The sequence below is a fragment of the Mustela putorius genome, unplaced genomic scaffold, assembly GCF_011764305.1.
Source record: "Mustela putorius furo isolate JIRA1106 unplaced genomic scaffold, ASM1176430v1.1 tig00000196_pilon_pilon_pilon, whole genome shotgun sequence".
Lineage (NCBI taxonomy): Eukaryota > Metazoa > Chordata > Mammalia > Carnivora > Mustelidae > Mustela > Mustela putorius.
In genome coordinates this window covers 8,102,104-8,120,702 of record NW_025421310.1, presented here as the reverse complement: position 1 = coordinate 8,120,702, position 18,599 = coordinate 8,102,104, and the positions used below count along the sequence as shown (strand labels likewise).

At 41.9% G+C, this 18,599-nt stretch overlaps 1 protein-coding gene across 4 annotated transcripts in view; it reads right to left on the bottom strand.

The window, feature by feature from the left end:
* LOC101693026 (putative protein ZNF720) overlaps positions 1 to 18,599 on the bottom strand; it is an 84,427-nt gene that overhangs the window by 58,144 nt on the left and 7,684 nt on the right. For 3 of the 4 annotated variants that reach the window (XM_045077437.1, XM_045077438.1, XM_013049649.2), the window contains exons 2-4: positions 5,946 to 6,024; positions 3,447 to 3,573; positions 2,877 to 2,972 (exon numbers count right to left, since the gene is read on the bottom strand). In XM_045077437.1, the coding sequence (XP_044933372.1) occupies positions 2,877 to 2,972; positions 3,447 to 3,573; positions 5,946 to 5,960 (238 nt within the window). In that variant the 5' untranslated portion in view covers positions 5,961 to 6,024. The remainder of the gene's footprint in view (positions 1 to 2,876; positions 2,973 to 3,446; positions 3,574 to 5,945; positions 6,025 to 18,599) is intronic. The other variant, XM_045077436.1, reaches the window with a different exon arrangement.

The window sequence follows — 18,599 nt, the reverse complement described above, 5'->3', positions numbered from 1 at the left end:
TTTCCGCATGGACTAGGTGACCTCCCAAAATATCCAAACGTCCTTCCAGAGAATATGTATGTTGAAAAATGGATTATTATCGCCAGGTTCAAAGATATTGTTCTGCAAATATAAATGTCTTAACGGTGGGGGTTTCCCTTGAATGTGCTCTATGCCTCATCTCTTCTAGTGGGAAGGATTTCTTTATGCTAACTGTCCCACTTGGGTTATACCCATCATAACGTCCTTCCTTCCTGCCCTTTACTACCCTCGGCCACCTGATGAGTTACCCGTTAAGTACAAACACTCAGGACCACTGCTTCCACGTCTTCCCATGTCACTTTAAAAAGTGAATTTTTCCCATCTTTGCCAACAGGCCTTTGGGTGTTAGGGAAAGACACAACTAAAAGATACACAGTAAGTTAACACACTCACCATACTCGCATGCGTATACGTTAATATGATGTGCAATCTTAATGCTCATCATTGCACATGAGCAAAATAGAGAAATAGGAAACACAGGACTGTGCTCCTCCATGGACACAAAAATGGACCGAATTACCCTTCAGAATGTTCCAGAAGCCAGTTAGGAGAGCACAGCTCTCCCAGGCAAGTAGGAAGGAAGAAGAGGCACGTTGAAGAGACAAGAAGAATTTGCAACACTTGCCCACAACCGGGGCTCGCCCTCCCTGACTCTCCACAGCAAGAGAGAACTCTCACCTCTCCTCAGGAAAGAACAAATGAGTGCCCAGTATGCTCCATGATGTGGCTGTATGGCTGCTGCCTGAAGGACAGCTCCCTATGGACCTGGCGGCTCAGATGAATGCTGAGCACTTGTTCAAACACTGGAGAGACTGAGGAGCTCATTCATACTGGAGTTCACACCGTCCTGAAATCTACTGAGTTGAAAACTGTCTTCTTATTAAATACACAGGTAACTAAACAATGTTGTGAAAGGTCCCATACAAAAGGAAGCCCGTTATTACAGAATTGTGAAACCAGAATAAGCCAAAACGTAACCCAAAGAATTCCACATAAATAGATGAATTCTGGGGTGCCCAGGTGGGTCAGGCTGTTAAGCATTTAACTTGAGCTCAGCTCATGATCTCAGGGTCCTGGGATGGTACCCAGTGTGGGATCCTTGCTCAGTGGGAAGTATGCTTGTCTTGCTCCTTCCCTGTCCCACCCCCCTACTTCTCCGTATTTTCTCCCTAACAGATAAATAAAATCTATAGAAAAAAATGAATGCATTTTTAAAAGGAAACCTTTTATGTAACTTTAAACTATGACGGTATACCCATGAAAACCAAGCATTTAGAATTATTGGCATGTCTTCATTGACAGTAAAATAGTAAAGAATGTGTATTAAAGTCTACCATGAAAAGGTCTAATGGAAAATTTTATGAATAAGCACTTAAAAGGCATTGGAAACGGCATTCTTATTAACATATCCCTCCTGTACACAGAATGAAAGGCTATAATCCATTCTTTAGAATCAAGCACCCTGGGGCACCTGCATGGTTCGGTTGGATTAGCACCTGACTCTGGATTTTGGCTCAGGTCATGATCTCAGGGTTATGGAATTGGAGCCCCTTGAGGGTTTTGACCCTCAGCAAAGAGTCTGCTTGGGATTCTCTCCCTTTCCTTCTACCTCTCCCTCTCTCTCTCTGCCCCTCACCCCACTTAGGCTCATGCATTCTCTGTCTCATAAATAAATATATATTTAAAAGAAAGAAAAAAAGTAAGAACCAAGCATCCCAAAAAAACCCCTTCATTTTGAAATAAAGAAATACTATCACAACTGTAAAATATGCCAACAAGCAATCACTTTATAAAAAATAAATATTTGTAATTAAATTCAGATATATTCTGAGGAAAGTAGAAGAAAAGCCTAATGGTTAATTTTTCCATGTAAATTAAATTTATAAGCAAAACATTTTTTTAAATATGAGAATTTTACTGATTATCCACTTTACTTTTTATAAGAAAATGTTCATGTCATATCACAACTTCTGATATTAAAAAAAAAAGATGAATGTCATGTATAAGTAATAAGAAAGTGAGAACACACATGGCAAAGTAACAGGAACTTCATACCATATAAAATTATAAAACTATTCTATTATTATGAATAAAGTAACAACTAAGACTTTATTACAGGATACGAATTCTGAATTCTAAATGTTCCAGCTACCCTATGGCACTATTTAGGTAGGAAATCCAGGAAACAGATACATTTAATTATTTCACCACTGAGGAATGGAAAACATAGAGTGGAAATTTCTAGTATTATTTAATACAAAGAAAAGTGAATTTTTAAGTGAAATAAAGGATTAGTTGTTCTCATTTTAGGTAGGTGTTTTGTTATCTGATGAAATTGCTGATTCTCAATTTTATATGATTAAGATCAAAGCCACCATGACATTGGAAAGCATAAACCAGAAAACATGTGATATCTGTCTCCAGTGTTCCCAGAGTTTCTATACCAAACCCAATGTGCATACCACCACCCTGACACACTTCTCCCATGATGAAAAACAGAACTTACAAAAGGTTTAGAATAGAGATCCTAAGAAATAGGGAGATTTCCCCAAGGCCCTCAAAACAATGGAGAAGCTCTTAGATTATGGAGACCCTCCCTCTCCCGAGAAGTCTCCTGGTCTCCATCAATGGATGTGATTGACCATCACTGGAGCTGAAGGAGAATCCTTAGAGAATTTAAGAGCTCGATAATGTTGGAGAGCAGATGTTCTTCTGTGACAGGGGGAGTTCAGTTGTGCTTCTAAAATTAATCTCCATTCGAGGAGAGCTACTCGAATCAGAATTTAAGGTCTGTCTTCCTCCTTCAGACCTGGACCTCCCCTCTGCAGGCATCTGCCTCATTCATTCCCACCTACCTGGATGGAAGGCTACTGTCTCCTTTCTCCTCACATCCCAGAGTTGCTTCTCTTGCTCCAAAAAGATGACCAGGTCTGGCTTCCACACAATAAGACCTGTTTATTAGAAAAAATGAATAGGAATATTGTTGGAGATTTTAATTTTCAATCTACTAGAGGACACTGCAGAATTCTAGAAAATGATTTCCCAAACATGGTTGACCAACACGCCATTAAACACGCAGGAGAAATTTGCAATTTTCACATCATGACTTCCACTTTCAAGTACTACCAATACAATAATAAGAAGTGAAAATCTCAGTTTAAGATGTGGGCAGTACCATTTTTTGACACTCACTATTTACAATTGACACTCATCTACAAAAGTGATATTACCTTAAAGAAGAAGAAGCTAAAGTTACAGGAAACAACATGATGATTTTTCTCTCCATCTACAAACCCCTACTTATTCCCCTCTCTGACTGGATCTGAATTCCAGTCATTCAAAGAGGAATCTTCCAAGAGACAGTCTTCACAGGAAGGAAGAAAACCCAGAGTGGGGTTTGGAAATCTGGAAGGAGTCTTCCTCACCCAAGAAGAGGAGATGTCCGTAGTTCTCTAACATCACATCCCTGTACAGTTCCCGCTGAGTGTGGTTCAGGAATCCCCACTCCTCCTGAGAGAATTCTATGGCCACATCCCTGAATGTCAGCAGTCCCTGAAATAAATACCACAGTCACCAAGTGGCCATTAACAGAGTTCATGATGCTTCCTAAGATGAAAATGGGAGTTAATGTCACCAGCTAGACCCAAGACCTGACCCTCCCCGGTTACCTGTTTGTACTCTCTGATCTTTGTCCCACATTTTACTTAACCTCTTTTTCCACCTTATCTTTTACTCCAGGCAAAGACCCCATGGTCTAGTCTCCTGTCCAGGAGTAGAAGCCATCCAACTAAAGGTAATGATCACTCAAATGATGAGATTCGGCCAGCCCAGTCTGAGCCTAATCCCTGACTCACACCTGTGTAGCCCAAAGAGTAAGCCATGGTACTTTTAACTCATTATAATATGAAAATCTCAATCCTAGGAGAAGCACAAACTCACTTATACAACATACAAAGAATGTATGGCAGTGTCTTTAGGTACCTGTCTGACCTTATGCCCAGATCTATACAAGATGATGAAGCCCATCTTTCTGGATTTCCATCTGAACCCTAATAAAAGGAAACTGCCTCCCACCCTGGCTGCAGGAGTCTCTGCTTTGGAAGTTATTCCCTGTGGCCTCCTTATTGGCTGCAAATCAAGTTTCCTTTGTGTCACAAGCTTACCTGATAAAATTTCTATCAGTGACTCTGTTCTATTTCAGGATTTTAATACACTCAAACATGTTAATTGATTCTTTTTTTAAAAATAATTTAATTTTTTAAACTGAAAATACAAAGAAGTAAATAGAAGGGTCACGCTGTGACCTATGTGTGGAGTAAAAAAACCCTACAAGATGGAGGTCTGACTTAGAACCTCCCATCCCAGAAATCATTATCTCTGCTACACGAGGGTGAGAGCCTTCATTGTCCAGTGGAAACGGACCCGTAGGAGCCTGTGAGCTAAGGGTCAAAAAAGTATTCTTGAGACATTTGGGGTGCATTTTTGGTGCAAAAAAACTGCTTTTATTAAAGCACAGGGACAGGACCCCTGGGCAGAAACATCTACAGGGTCCTTGTGAGAAACCATTGATAAAACAGCTTTAAGTTGGGGGTAGGAATAAAGGAAGTTTCTGCAGGGATTTTCATATGTTAAAGAGGACTTACAGGATTCTGGAGGTCTGGCTATTGTCAAGCTGGTAGCTTTTAGCCTCTAGCAGAGCATTAACATTAAGGCAGTTGGGAATTCCTGATGCAATGTCATACTCTTGCCTGTCTCAAGTATTTATCAATGGTCTGCAAGTTGAATTTCAGTTTACCTACATTTTCTACCTCGGTTCTCAACAGAAACTAGAAGCAAGAGAAACTCAGAAGAAAGAAGTTTCCACATTAAATGGGTTTCTGCGTACCACTCAGTAAATCCAAGACTCTTATGAATATTAAGGGGGAAAATATGAACTTTACAGGGGAGAAATCTGTCAGAAAGCACCAACCCAAGTAAAAGAAGGTAGCTTGAGGGTGTCTGGGTGGCTCTGTTAGTTAAGTACATGTGTTCCACTCAGGACGAGACCCCAGGCTCCGGGGATCAAGCCCTGGAATCCAGCTCCTTGCTCAGTGGGGAGTCCGCTCCTCCCTGCTCCCTGCTCTCTGTCTCTCACTCTCTCTCTCTCAAATAAATAAATAAAATCTTTAAAAAAAAAAAAAAAAGAAGGTAACATGAGCTCTGAGGAAACTAACTGGTATCAGTGCCTACAGCACACCGAAGGACCTATTATTCCTGGTATGTTCTTATGGTCATCAAACCTTAAATCAAGAATATAAATTGGAAATATGAAAATACAGTACATTTATACAAAGTTCAATCACACATAGTTTCCAAGTCCTGTAATATCTGTTATAGTTTAAACAGAGTATCTTTTTCACAATCTAAAGAACAGGAATCCGTCCCTCTCCCCTCCCCCCACCCAAAAACTTTCCCAGTGATTCTGAGCCTTATATCCATCATGTTTATTTATGCATTTTCTGACTCCTGGTCTACAGAAAGCTGAAAATCATCCAGATGGGACCTAAATGAGAACTGCTCTCCTTGACTGATATCCCAGGACCCGACCCCCATCAGCAACAGGAATCCTGAACTCAAAGACTTCCCTTGTGAGTCCATCACAAAGGGAGTATTTTCAGTACTTGCAGGACTTTAATTCAATGTGACAATTGTTGATGGCCTATTGGAAGCCAGGTTGGAGAGAAGGGAGAGAAGGCTCTGGGATATAAGGAAGAATTGTTCTAAAGACTTAGCCTTGAGTATCATTTTTGATAAGATTTTAAACATAAAACATAAGCAGAAAGCAGAAATACCAGAACTAAAGGAATCAACATTTGCAATTTCTAAGAGCAAGGAATTTCAAGAGAAAAAGATGATAGCCTCTGACCTCAGACGCCAAGGCTTACCTGAGAACTGGCCATTTCTTCGTCGTTCACCTTGTCCTCTAGATTTCTTTGTCAGAAGAGACTCGTGGAGAAATCACAGCTGCATCAGGAGAAAATGCCTTTAAAGCCACCAACAGAGCGTCTGCACCTCTAAACTGCTCGGTCTGAAGGCAGGACTTTGAAATGCAGAAAAGGCCCAACTTCCTAGTCCTTTGTGTCAGGAGCCTTTCAGAAACCATGACCTCCTACATGGAGACCAATCCCTGACTTTTCCTTCTCGGCTTTCAGGGGGCCTCCCCTCCCACAGACTATCACACATTCAGCTACAGCATAGGAACCGCGTGCTGCACGGACCTCAGCCTCCCAGACTCACGCAGCAGAGACCCTCTTACCTCTCCTTGAGCCAAAGCCTGCTCTCCACTCATAAAATAACGGAAAGCCCTCGTGCTTAACCCTGGCCTCACTGAGAATCTCCTGGAGCCCGTAATTAACACAACACTGTTGTTTTCGTCAGTTGACAGAATCTGAGGAGGAGGGCACCAGCAAGGATCATTCTGGAAACTCCACGCGTGATCCTATTGGGAAGCATTTGGGGAGGTGACCAGGCAAAGCCCAGTAACCAAGGCTGTGGTTGCTAACCAGATTGAAATCGATGCTTTTTCCACTGATCGGAGTTTCTGGAGATTCAGACATTCTCCCTCTTTCCGCTACACAGAGGGAGACACCCTTACAAATAGAGCTTCCTCTTTCCCTAAGTGGAGCAAATATCTCCTACAAAAGTAAACATACTGGGTTGCAGGGCTCTTCCTTTGTCTGCTGTTTCTTTGAAATAACAAGCGGAGGGGCGCAGGGGCGGCTCAGCAGGCTGAGCATGTGACTCTCGAATTCACCTCAGGTCGTGATCTCAGTGTCATGAGGTCAGCGTCCGCTGAGCAAGGAGCCTGCTTAAGATTCTGTCACTCTGCCTCTGCCCCTCCTCCCCCCGCACCCCCCCACTCCGCCCACGTGCGCATGCTCACTTGCTCTCTCTCCCTCAAAAAAACAAAACCACACACACACACACACACACACACACCCTCAAAAACACAGCCTAAAATAACCCTTAAACAAAGCGATATATTTTGCACGGAGAACATGCTCCCCTTCAGTAGGTTAATGGTTGTTTTCATAAGAAACTGTAAAACAGGTTTCCAAAATGAATGTACTTTTTACTTTCCCACCGGCAATATAGGAGAATTCCAATTCCTCAATATTTCCACTGAAATTTGGTGTTATACTTTTTCTTTATTTTTGGAATTCTAGAAAATAACGAATGGCTTCAAATTTAAAACATGAAGTGATCTTCCTTCAGGTGCCCTGGTGACTCAAACTGAAACTGCTTGAGAGCAGGAAGTTGAACAAAATCCAAATGGCTGCATTAAACCGTAGCAAGGCTGGATAGCTAAAAATAAGAATCCTCCTCCCTTTTTTCCCCAAGCTTCCCTTCCCCCTTCTTAGGCTTTGTTTTCTGTTTTCAGGAATCCAGTACCACTCGGAAAACATGAACAAGGCCAGCAACACAGACACAACTCCTGCTGAAACAGGCTGGATCCTGCGTATTCCTACAAAACCCCAGCCCGCTCCCCTGGGTGAGCTTGTAGCTCTGAAGGCCTCAACTTCCAGCAGTCTCCTCTGTCCGGTCAAGCCATCAAGCTACTGTTCCTCTTTATTCCCAACTCTATCTTCAAGTTATATTTTGGCTCTGAAGCACGGAGCAGGTCTGTTTTTGACGACAGACTGAATGTGTAGGAGAGGAAAACATTTTCCTCATCTGTTCTCAATTCTTTGGCTGGTCTAATAATTAAACTGGTGTAAGACAGACTCACAAGAGAAAAAAAAAATCTTAGTTATGGGAACCTCAAAAACATAAGGCTGGAAGACAGGGAATTGATGCCTCATGCCGCTGTGACTGAAGAAGGGGTAGAGATTTAGAATTTCAAAAGGGGGTAAGCATAGTCACAAGAAAAAGGAAAGAGCAAATGTTTATCAAAAAACAGTTTGCCACACCAGGCAGGCAACTCTTTATAATATAAAAAGTTAAAGTCTGATATTACTGATAGAGTTCCACCATCTAATTTATTCTTGGTATACAACAACCTCACAAAAGAAGGAAATCCTTCCATTTGTAGCAACAGAATAAACCTAGAGGACCTTTTTTTTTTAATTACAGAAGCCAAGCCAGAGCCCCTTTGCCCAACTTAGTAGTCTTTTAAATTTTAGCATACACCTTTAGCCCCACTGATTGATAAACCAAACCTCTTTGTGTATCTAGAGATCGTGCCTTGTTTCCTAGAAAGACTTGGTTCGGAACCCTCTTGCACAACCTCTCTCCTCGGGCACCAAAACACAATCTCCAAGCACCTCAGTAATGCCTGTGGCTGCAGGCAAGCATGAAGTGTTACAGATTACCGCACTCCTCTTTACTGATTACTGGCCTCGAGTTCCTTTTCAACTCTTTGGACCAGGCTGAAACTGTGGAGCTGGTTTTTGGGCAAGACTCCACCTTCTTCCCAAGTGGTTGTCCTCCTGAATAAAGCTCATATTCCTTCCCAGTCAAAACTGTGTCTTGAGTATTGGCTTTTTGAGCCACCAGTAGCCAAAAATGGAGTTTGCAGTAACAAAGCTGTTGTGGGATTGTGGAGCCCATCCAGTAGGAAAGAATTCTTGAGATGTTTTATGGTTTATTCAAGTAGCCCAGAGAAAGACTCCTGGGCAGAAAGAGTTGCACTTTGGCTACGTGAAGCTTGTGATTATATGCTTAGTGCTCATGGGGAGGGGACGTGCAGGGAGTATCTTCATAAATCTATCTTCAATTTTCTACTTATAAAACTACTTTTTGGGATGTCGGGGTGATTCAGTCAGTTAAGTGTCTGCCTTCAGCTCAGGTCATGATCCCAGGGTCCTGGGATTGAGTCCCTTATCAGGCTCCTTGCTCAGTGGGGAGTCTGCTTCTCCCTCTGCCTGCAGCTCCCCTTGCTGGTGAGAGAACCTCCTTCTCTCAAGTAAATAAAATCTTGGGGGAAAAAAAAAAAACACCCACTACTTTTGCAAAATTTCTCTAGTGCTTATCATTCAATTCGATATTAACTATGGGTGAGATGTACAGGCAGTCAGGAGACCCTTTAAGAATGTACCAACCATGGAATGCCTGGGTGGCTTGTTAAGTGTCTGCCTTCGGCTCAGGTCATGATCCCAGGGATCTAGGATCCAGCCCTGCATCGGGCTCCCTGCTCAGGGAAGCCTGCCTCTCCCTCTCCTCCTCTCCCAGTCCCCCTGCTTGTGTTCCCTCTCTTGCTGTGTTCTCTGTCAAATAATAAAATCTTAAAAAAAAGAAAAAAAAAAGAATGTACCAACCAGCACATACTTGATCGTTATCACAACTATGCAGGTCAACCTTCTGGGTTAAAGGGAAACGTATGTCTGTTTCTTTCCCTCATCACTTCACTCCTGACCAATTATTGGTTCTTAAATTGTTCAGGTTGTTGAAGGGTGAAGGGCTCATATTCCGTAACTTCTTCAAAGTGACAGGGGTTGTAGAGATGTCCCTACCCATGCACTGAAATTGGTCCCTATCTGTCCCTACGTGTAACTATTATAGAAGGCCATTATTGTAGAGTCCAGAAGGGACACTGTGGTGAATTAGCTTTGAGTAGTCGGTATGATCTGTTTGTTGGCTGGGTAAAAAAGTCAGGAACTGCTTGCATAAATCTCAACAATAGGAGAGAACAAAGCAAAAGAGAACACGTTAGAATATTATTATAATAAAAAACCAGAAAAGCAATGAGAGGACCCTTTAGGATGACCATAGTCCACCTCTCCATGAAAAATGTAATCAATGCTTAAGTGACAATGGAGAATCAGAGAGAGAGAGAGAGAAATCAAGAAAGAGACTCTTAACTATAAGGAACAAACCAGCAGTTATCAGAGGGAAGGTGGGTGGGGAGAAGGGTTAAAGAGGTTCTTGGAAATGCAGGACTGCCCTCGTTGGGACAACCACTGGATAATGTATGGAATTCTTCAACCACTACATTGTACAGCTGAAATTAACATAACAGCTTGTTAACTGGAATTAAAATTTTAAAAGTCAAAAACAAAGAAAAAGTGGTGACACTCCATTAAAATACTGATGTGTCTTTATAATAGCGACAAACAGGCGTACAGAATATTAGTTGATGTGATTAAAATGAAGAAACCTCAGCAGCTAATTCTTCCATAAAAGGGCATTTGATTGTACATCAACGTTTCTTAACAATTACTTCAGACTGGAAAATTATTGAAATTATGACTCCTACGTCATTTTATCAGAACCAGAATGCTTCTTGAATGCTTGTAATCTGTATCTTCAACAAGGACCATATAGTGCATTTGAAATGCATAACTTAGTCTATGTGTGATTCTAAGATATTTTAATGATAGAACATTGGTTTTTAATGTGGTAACGCTGATTGATAATAAATGATGCATTATCCCGCCACCAGTATTAACTTAGCTCACCTTAATTAAGAATGTAGACAACAGATAATATCTAGCACCCATTTGATAACTAGTAATTTATTTTCTCAGTAGACTCAGACTTTAAATAATGTGTGGTTTTATTTTCAACAATTTATCTATTGCATTGGTTTCTCCCCCTTTGAACTCCTGGGACATCAACATGGATATATTACAGATTATATAAATTATATAGATTACAGATTATATTATATATATATTATATATATATATATATATTTTTTTTTTTTTTTATGTTCATAGGTTTAATACTTATCGCACTGCCCTAATGATACAAAAGGGGCACCCAGGCCCATCCAATGACAGAAACTCAAGAAACACCATTTCCTCCAGGAGGGAAACGAAGGGACTGGGCACATTTTTTTTAAGCTCCCCTTTATCCAAACCACCCAACATATAGGAAGGGCCACAGGGAAAAGTGAGGCAAAGCGGACAGTCTGATACTCACTCTCCGTTCAGTGCCGACACAAGCATGCCTCTACAGCACCTCGCTCGTGGAGAGTCGGAGGGTTCAAGGGCGCCCTCCCCGCGGAGTGGCCGCAGACCGCAAGGTCTGTGGGGCGCCGGGCCGAGCTGCAGCAGCACACCCGGGAAAAGCCAGCACCCTGCCACTGACCACGGGGCAACTCATCCTTCAAGATTAAGAAGGATTAAGAAAAAAATCTGATAGCACATAAGGATTTTGACTGGAAGGTATTTCTTTTTCATTCAGGGCAGTCCTGTCTCCACAGGGACTTCTCCATCTCACTGACCAGCGCTCTCTCAGATGGCCCTGTAGGCCAGTTGAGGCGAACTCCATGATGGTGCTACTTGGCATCCATCTTGATGGATGAACTAACACCAGCCCTTCTCACTAGCATGTTCTCTAAACAAAACCCCGTAGAGTCACACATTTAATGGAACTTCTGATAGGACACCTCAAACAAAGCCCTTGTGAACAAGCACTTCCCCCTATGTACCCTGTAGAGAAGACCACCCCCCACCAGAGTTTACCTAAACCTGTTTACGCTTCAGTGGCTCGATCTGGACTTACCCAGGAACTCTCAAGCACTCCAGCCAAGGAACCTAATAAAGGATTGAGTCCCATGTCATAATGGAGGGGTTCCTTTGATGTTTAAATAAGGTGAATAAAAAAATAAATAAAAATTTAAAAAATAAGTGAAGTGAATTTATATACATGGCCATACTGGATGTGTGATAGATATCCCTTATGCAGGAGGAAAATATTCCTGTATGAGGTAAGGCCACAGAGAGAGAAAGAGTACAGGAAGAATTAATGAATTCTGCATGTGCAGAAAGGATACCCATTCCCAGACTGCACAACTCTCTGAATACAGAAAGATAAATTCTATATCCTTTTTTTTTTAAGATTTTATTTATTTGACAGAGAGAGAGATAGCGAGAGATGGAACATAAGCAGGGGGTGTGGGAGAGGGAGAAGCAGGCTTCCTGAAGAGCAGGCAGCCCAATGCTGGACTCAATCCCAAGACCCTGGGGTAATGACCTGAGCTGAAGGCAGCCACTTAATGACTGAGCCACCCAGATGCCCCTGTTTTTCCTTATTTTTTAATGATCTCCAGTTCTTCTTGATTCCTCAGTTTCTTTCCCAGCTACAAATACATCCGAGAAAACTTTTTTGTATGTGTTGTGGCTGGAGAGTCCTCCCTGACCTCTTAATTCAGATTAGAGGGATACAAAGACAATGGGCCACAGTGTAAATTCAGACAGCACTTAGAGGGATGTGAACATAGGTAAAACATGATGATCTACACTCCTAGAAAGAAAGGTAAGAACATTTTTTAATTTTTAAAAAGATTTTTTTTTTATTTGATAGAGAGAGATCACAAGGAGGCAGAGAGGCAGGCAGAGAGAGAAGGGGAAGCAGGCTTCCTGCTGAGCAGAGAGCTGGATTCAGGGCTGGATCCCAGGACCCTGAGACCTTGACTTGAACTGAAGGCAGAGGCTTAACACACTAAACAATCCAGGCGCCAATACTTCTTTTTTTTTTAAAGATTTTATTTTATTTATTTGAGGGGTGCCTGGGTGTCCCGGTCATTAGGCGTCTGCCTTCGGCTGGTGTGGTTCTGGGATCAAGTACCCCATCGGGCTCCCTGATCAGCAGGAAGCCTGCTTCTCCCTCTCCCACTTCCCTGCTTGTGTTCCCTCTCTTGCTGTCTCTATCAAATAAATAATTAAAGACTTTAAGTAAAGAAAAATATTTTATTTATTTAAAAGAGAGATAGGGAGAGAGCATAAACAGGGCAAGTGGCAGAGGCAGTGGCAGAGCAGGGAGCCCAAAGCAGGCTCGAATTTAGGACCCCAGGATCATGACCTGAGTTGAAGGCAGATGCCGAATGGACTGAGCCACCCAGGTGGCCAAGACTATTTTTAAAAAGATTTTATTTATTTACTTCACGGAGAGAAAGAGAAAGCACAAGCAGGGAGAGCAACAGAGGGAAAGGGAGTAGGCTAGATCCCAGGATCCTGGGATCCTGGGATTGTGATCTGAGCCAAAGGAAGATACTTCACTGACTGAGCCACCCAGGGGGGGCCTGAGATAAGACCTATTAAAAGCATACCTGGAGAACTCTTCCTGAAATTTGGGGAGGGAATCAGAGGCAATATGTGCTCACTCCAAAGGCCAAGTCAGCTGCTCATGGTGTCATCTGATAAATAAAAGTATGGAGATGTGGACTTGGCATATATGGTGATTTCCTGGAACCAAGGATTTCCCATTTTTCTTCATGACTTAACTGAAATCTTGGGTGTCACTGATAAGCAGATTCTGCTGGCTGACAGAGATTACTATCTTCCTCGGGCCTAGACTGGTGGCAGTGGATGGTGACAGGTATTGGATGATGGAAGCATTGTGGACATGGCAGACTAGATGTTGGAGAGGAAGCCTTCAGTACATGGTAATAGGTAGGATCAGCAAGTCATGGGCTGTGGTTTCACAAAGCACTAGTATCCCATGTGCGTAACCCCAACAGGTTTGACCCACTGCAGTTGGGTGACCTTCCAGGGATGCGGACTCGGAGCTAACAGGTACCTCCATCATTCCACTTACCCATGGTTAGGGCAGCCATGTGCTCTGGGCTCTGTGGGGACACAGATCAGCAGTCAAAGGCACTGACCATTTCTGCTTCATGTGATCCACCCAATTTTTGGCCAGAAATCCCCATGGTATTTCCTAGCCAGTGCTGTTCTGACACTCACCCTGTCTAGAGTGGAACTGGGATGTTGGGGAATCTACTGCAAAGAAGCTGGGTAACAGGTTATGCCCATTTAACATTATTACAAGTGAAATATAATAATCCATCTCATTTTGTAGCTGTGTGCTTGTGTTCAGCTCTAAGAAAAGTTAATACTTACAGAAAATAAGGTGTATATTATTTTATGTACACAATGAATAAGTAGGAAGCCCATGTCTGATAAAACGACTGAGACATCACATGGGGGTAACCTCTTTTTCCTCATTTTTGCCATGATATTACTAATATGCAGCACTGTGTTCCTCCTTCCTCTCTCATGGCCCCAAAATGGTTGCCCTCCCACTAGGTACCAAACTTTGTTTCAAGATTAAGAAGGATTAAGAAAAAAATCTGATAGCACATAAGGATTTTGACTGGAAGGTATTTCTTTTTCATTCAGGGCAGTCCTGCCTCCACAGGGACTTCTCCATCTCACTGACCAGCGCTCTCTCAGATGGCCCTGTAAGCAATAGTGTGTGTGTGTCACAAATGGTCACCCAAGAATATCATTAAAAATGGCCATTTTTACCCGCACTGTATCACCACACCTGACACGATGACCATCACCCTTTTCATCATAATGCTTTATGAAAATCCCTCAAGTTTAGAATATGCTTAACTCAGATGCACAAGAATTTTATTATGTGTGCAAGCAGAATGCTTCCTTTGAGGTAGGCAAGTAAAGATCTTCAACCCTGCACATATGTTATTTAGGAGTTTAGGGAAAATTTATTGGAGAAGAACAATATTCCTTTTCCATTCAAGATTATTTTACCTAGTTTTATTTACCTAGGTAAATAACTGGCAGAGACAGATTACAGGAGAAAGCAATGCCAATGTCTAGTAACATGCACCCAAAATCCAGTAATGAACATGAGACCCATAAAAATAACCAATGTAGATAGTTTTCACGATTTATTAGGAAAAAGAAGAGGTAATACATCTGTGAGAATTTGACAGCATAAAGAAAACTCCTGTTTGGGCCTTCACTAAGTATGGAATTTTGAGTGGAATTTAGGTAGTGGTAGTGAAGTAGTGAAGAGTGACAAGTTTCTTCATGTAAGCTTTTTCTTTCTCTCTGTGTGCAGGAAAGGTATCCATTGCACAGGAGACTGATTTCCTGCTTTCTGGACACAAATGGTAGTCAGGATGTTCTTTTTGTATTGGCTAATTCCTAAGTACCTTTTATTTCAAAATAATCAATATGGCAAAGGGGCACATTTTAGGGCAGCCTGCCATTGTCCTCTGTACAAACTCAGGAAGATAGAACTGGTAATCAATCACAGCACAGAGATCAGAAGCCTAGAACCCTCACCTTCCACAGCTCCACACAGATTCACCTTCTGAAGACTTTCTAGGTCTGTCCCCACTCTGGGCTATCCCTTCACTGAACAGATAGAAGGAGATCAAAATTTTCTTTGGCTGCCTATTCCCAGTCTCAATGGTAGGTGTTCACTTTTTGCCAGAACCCAACACCAGATACTGGCGCACAGAGATACGTATGTCTGAGTTCCTAAATGTCTGTCTTTGTCATTCAAGTCAATGCTGCTTTTGTGGGCTTACTCAGGACCTTGTTTTCATTTATGAACATCCCTTTGTTGCTGAGGGTTAAAACAGTAAATATCCATATTCATGGTGAAATGGTCATCTGAAACTGGTTTCGCTTCACTAGCACCTTTGGTGTTGAGCCAAAAAACACCGCCAAGACAGAAGTAAGAAATAAGAAAAAGACAGGTTTTACTTTATGAAGAGAACACCAGGGACATTTCCCAAAACTAGCTCCCCAAACAACAAAACTAGGTGAGTTTTAAGCTAATGGCATATGTATATTCATCAAGGAGCCTGGAAAAGCCCATTTCAGAGTGAAATCCACCAAAATGTCATCCTAAATTGACACAGTCCAGGTCCCAGTTGATTGAAGTCAAAGGACCAGTAATGGTGGCCATAATCATTTCTCCGGCTCCTTTATTCTGTTATCTGTGTGCACAAGGGGGTTTAATTCCTACAACAGCTACTAGAGAATCACTGTTAAGACAATCTACTTGGGGAAAAAAAAAAGGATAATCTTTACTTTGGAAACAGCAATGCGAGTTTTATCAAGATTAATTGTCTCTGATATGGTTAGACTATCTCCTGGGCTTGTGGTGGTGGCTGTTGGTATTTACATACTTTTGCTGCCTTAAAACCATGAACTACTGATGTCTCTCTGTAATTCTGACATATTCCAGAACATTCTTCAAAGAGGTGCTTGGGTAAGTAGTGCTGGCAGAGATCACAAACAGGCATAGATCATAAAATGGCTGGGGGCCTAAAGTGACTTCTCTTATGTGAAGAAATCTTTGTCTCTTCTCCCTTTTTCTGTGGACCCTTAACCTTATTAACCTACAAAACCTTTACCATAATGAAGCACATGAACATATCCAAAACTCCATATAGTTAAGCTTTTCGTATGCTGATTACACTTTATTTAGATGCATTCTGGCAAATTTCCAGGGTAAAATACACCACTAGAGTCAGTGTGCTGCCCAACGAAACACCAGTATTTCTTCATCCTAAGTAAGTGCTGTTATATTTATGGATTTTTTTTAAGATTTTATTTATTTATTTGACAGATCAGAAGTAGGCAGAGAAGCAGGCAGAGAGAGAGGTGGAAGCAGGCTCCCTGCTGAGCAGAGAGCCCCATGTGGGGCTCGATTCCAGGACCCCGGGATCATGACCTGAGCCAAAAGCAGAGGCTTTAACCCACTGAGCCACCCAGGCACCCCATATTTATGGATTTTTTTTTAAAAAAAGATTTATTTATTTCAGAGAGAGAGAAAAAGAGAGTGAGCAAGGGGAGCGGCAGAGGGAAAGAAAGAGAGCCCACTCTCCACTGAGTACGGCACCCAGCACGGGCATCAACTGCAGGACCCTGAGATCTTGACCTAGACGGATATCAAGAACTGGCTGCCCGACCTACTGGGCCGCCCAGGTGTCCTGAGTGTTGTTATATTTAACATTAAAAATAAAAACTGCCAGGGATGTCTGAGTGTCAGTCAGTTGGTTGTCTGACGATTTTGGCTCACAACGTGATCTCTGGGTGAGGAGACTGAGCCCTTCAATGGCTCTTCGATGAGCACGGAGCCTGCTAAAGATTCCCTCTACTGCTCTCTCTCTACCCCTCCACACCTCGCTTGTGCTCTTGGTCTCTCCAAAAATAAGGAAATAAATAAAAGAATAAATAAAAATAAATAAAAATGGCCAGTTATTTTATCGACAAAACGATGGGTTTATTTAGGAACAACAGTATCAAATTAGGGACATACAAGCTACGGCAAAATGATAGGCAAGTCTAGGAAACAAAGAAGAGGGACGCTTTTACTGAGGCGAGAAGGGGGAAGTTGAGAACTCTGTTATAACTCTGTTATACACAAAAAGACAGATAGAGATCACAAGTAGGCAGAGAGGAAGGCAGAGAGAGAGAGAAGGAGAGAGAGAGGAGGAAGCAGGCTCCCTGCTGAGCAGAGGGTCCAATATGGAGCTCGATCCCAGGACCCTGGGAGTAAAATGGTAGTATGAAGGTTGGTGGTTTCTCAGTGGTTGAGTATTGCCTGGGAGGGATAAGAAAAGCATCTCTTCCTCTGGCAGGAACAGTATAGTCTATGTCCAAGGTCAAGTTTGCATTATGTCAAGACCTTCCCTTCCTATTGTAGCTGCAATGACTATGAGTCATAGGGCTTGAGAGCTCCCCCTGCTGAAACCTCCGGACTCCATTTTAGTGAGGGTTCCCATTAATTTCACATGTCCTGGTGACCAACATTTCAAAATTTCCTTCACTGCCAGTTGCTGGCGACAAACCCTGTAATCTTCACATTGATGATTTCATTTTTTTTAAATTGCATGTGATTTCATACAATATTTCTTTTTTCCGTGTGTGATTATTTAATTCAACAAAATATCCTACAGATTGTATAGGCCAAGCACAAGCCACCCCATGAATGGGCCACTTTGGCAGAAAGATTATTTATCTTGAGTGAAAAAGCAATCAAAATCCAACAGATTCAGGAAAAGTCTTTTCCACCCCACCTCACTGACAAAAAAGAATTTAGATAAAGAAGCTGCCTCAGGTTGAGAACTATCAACATACCTAACTACATTATGATATATATGATGTACGAGAGACAGAAAGGAACGTAAGAAGACCTGTTTGAGCCAAGTTCTCTATGTTCTATTTTTTTTTTTAGTGGCCCAGAGAATAATATTTTACCAAATATTTACTTATTTTCTTCTTCCTGAGAATTAGATCTCTTCCCTTGGAATTCTTAGACTTCTCCCTTCTTCCTTTCTTCTGCTTTTCTCCTCAAAGATATATGTACCTTACTATGCCAGTCTTTGAAACTTTCACATCTCTGTGGATTCTCCATACGTATGGTTTAAATTTGATTTTCTCCTGTTTATCTCATGCCAATTTGTTCTTAGTCAACAACGAGAACTTCCTCATACATTCCAGTTCATGCTTTCGTAATATATATTCTTCTAACTTACATTTAGCTCCTATTTTATACACTTAATTTTTTTTGTTTTATCCTGTGAATTTTTTTTTTTAAGATTTTATTTATTTATTTGACAGAGATCACAAGTAGGGAGAGAGGCAGGCAGAGAGAGAGAAGGAAGCAGGCTCCCTGCCGAGCAGAGAGCCCGATGCGGGGCTCGATCACAGGACCCTGGGATCATGACCTGAGCCGAAAGCAGAGGCTTTAAGCCACTGAGCCACCCAAGCGCCCCTATCTTGTGAATTTTTTTAAAGATTTTTTATTTATTTATTGGACACAGAGAGAGAGAGGGAACATAGGCAGGGGGAGTGGGAGAGGGAGAAGCAGGCAGCCTGATACGG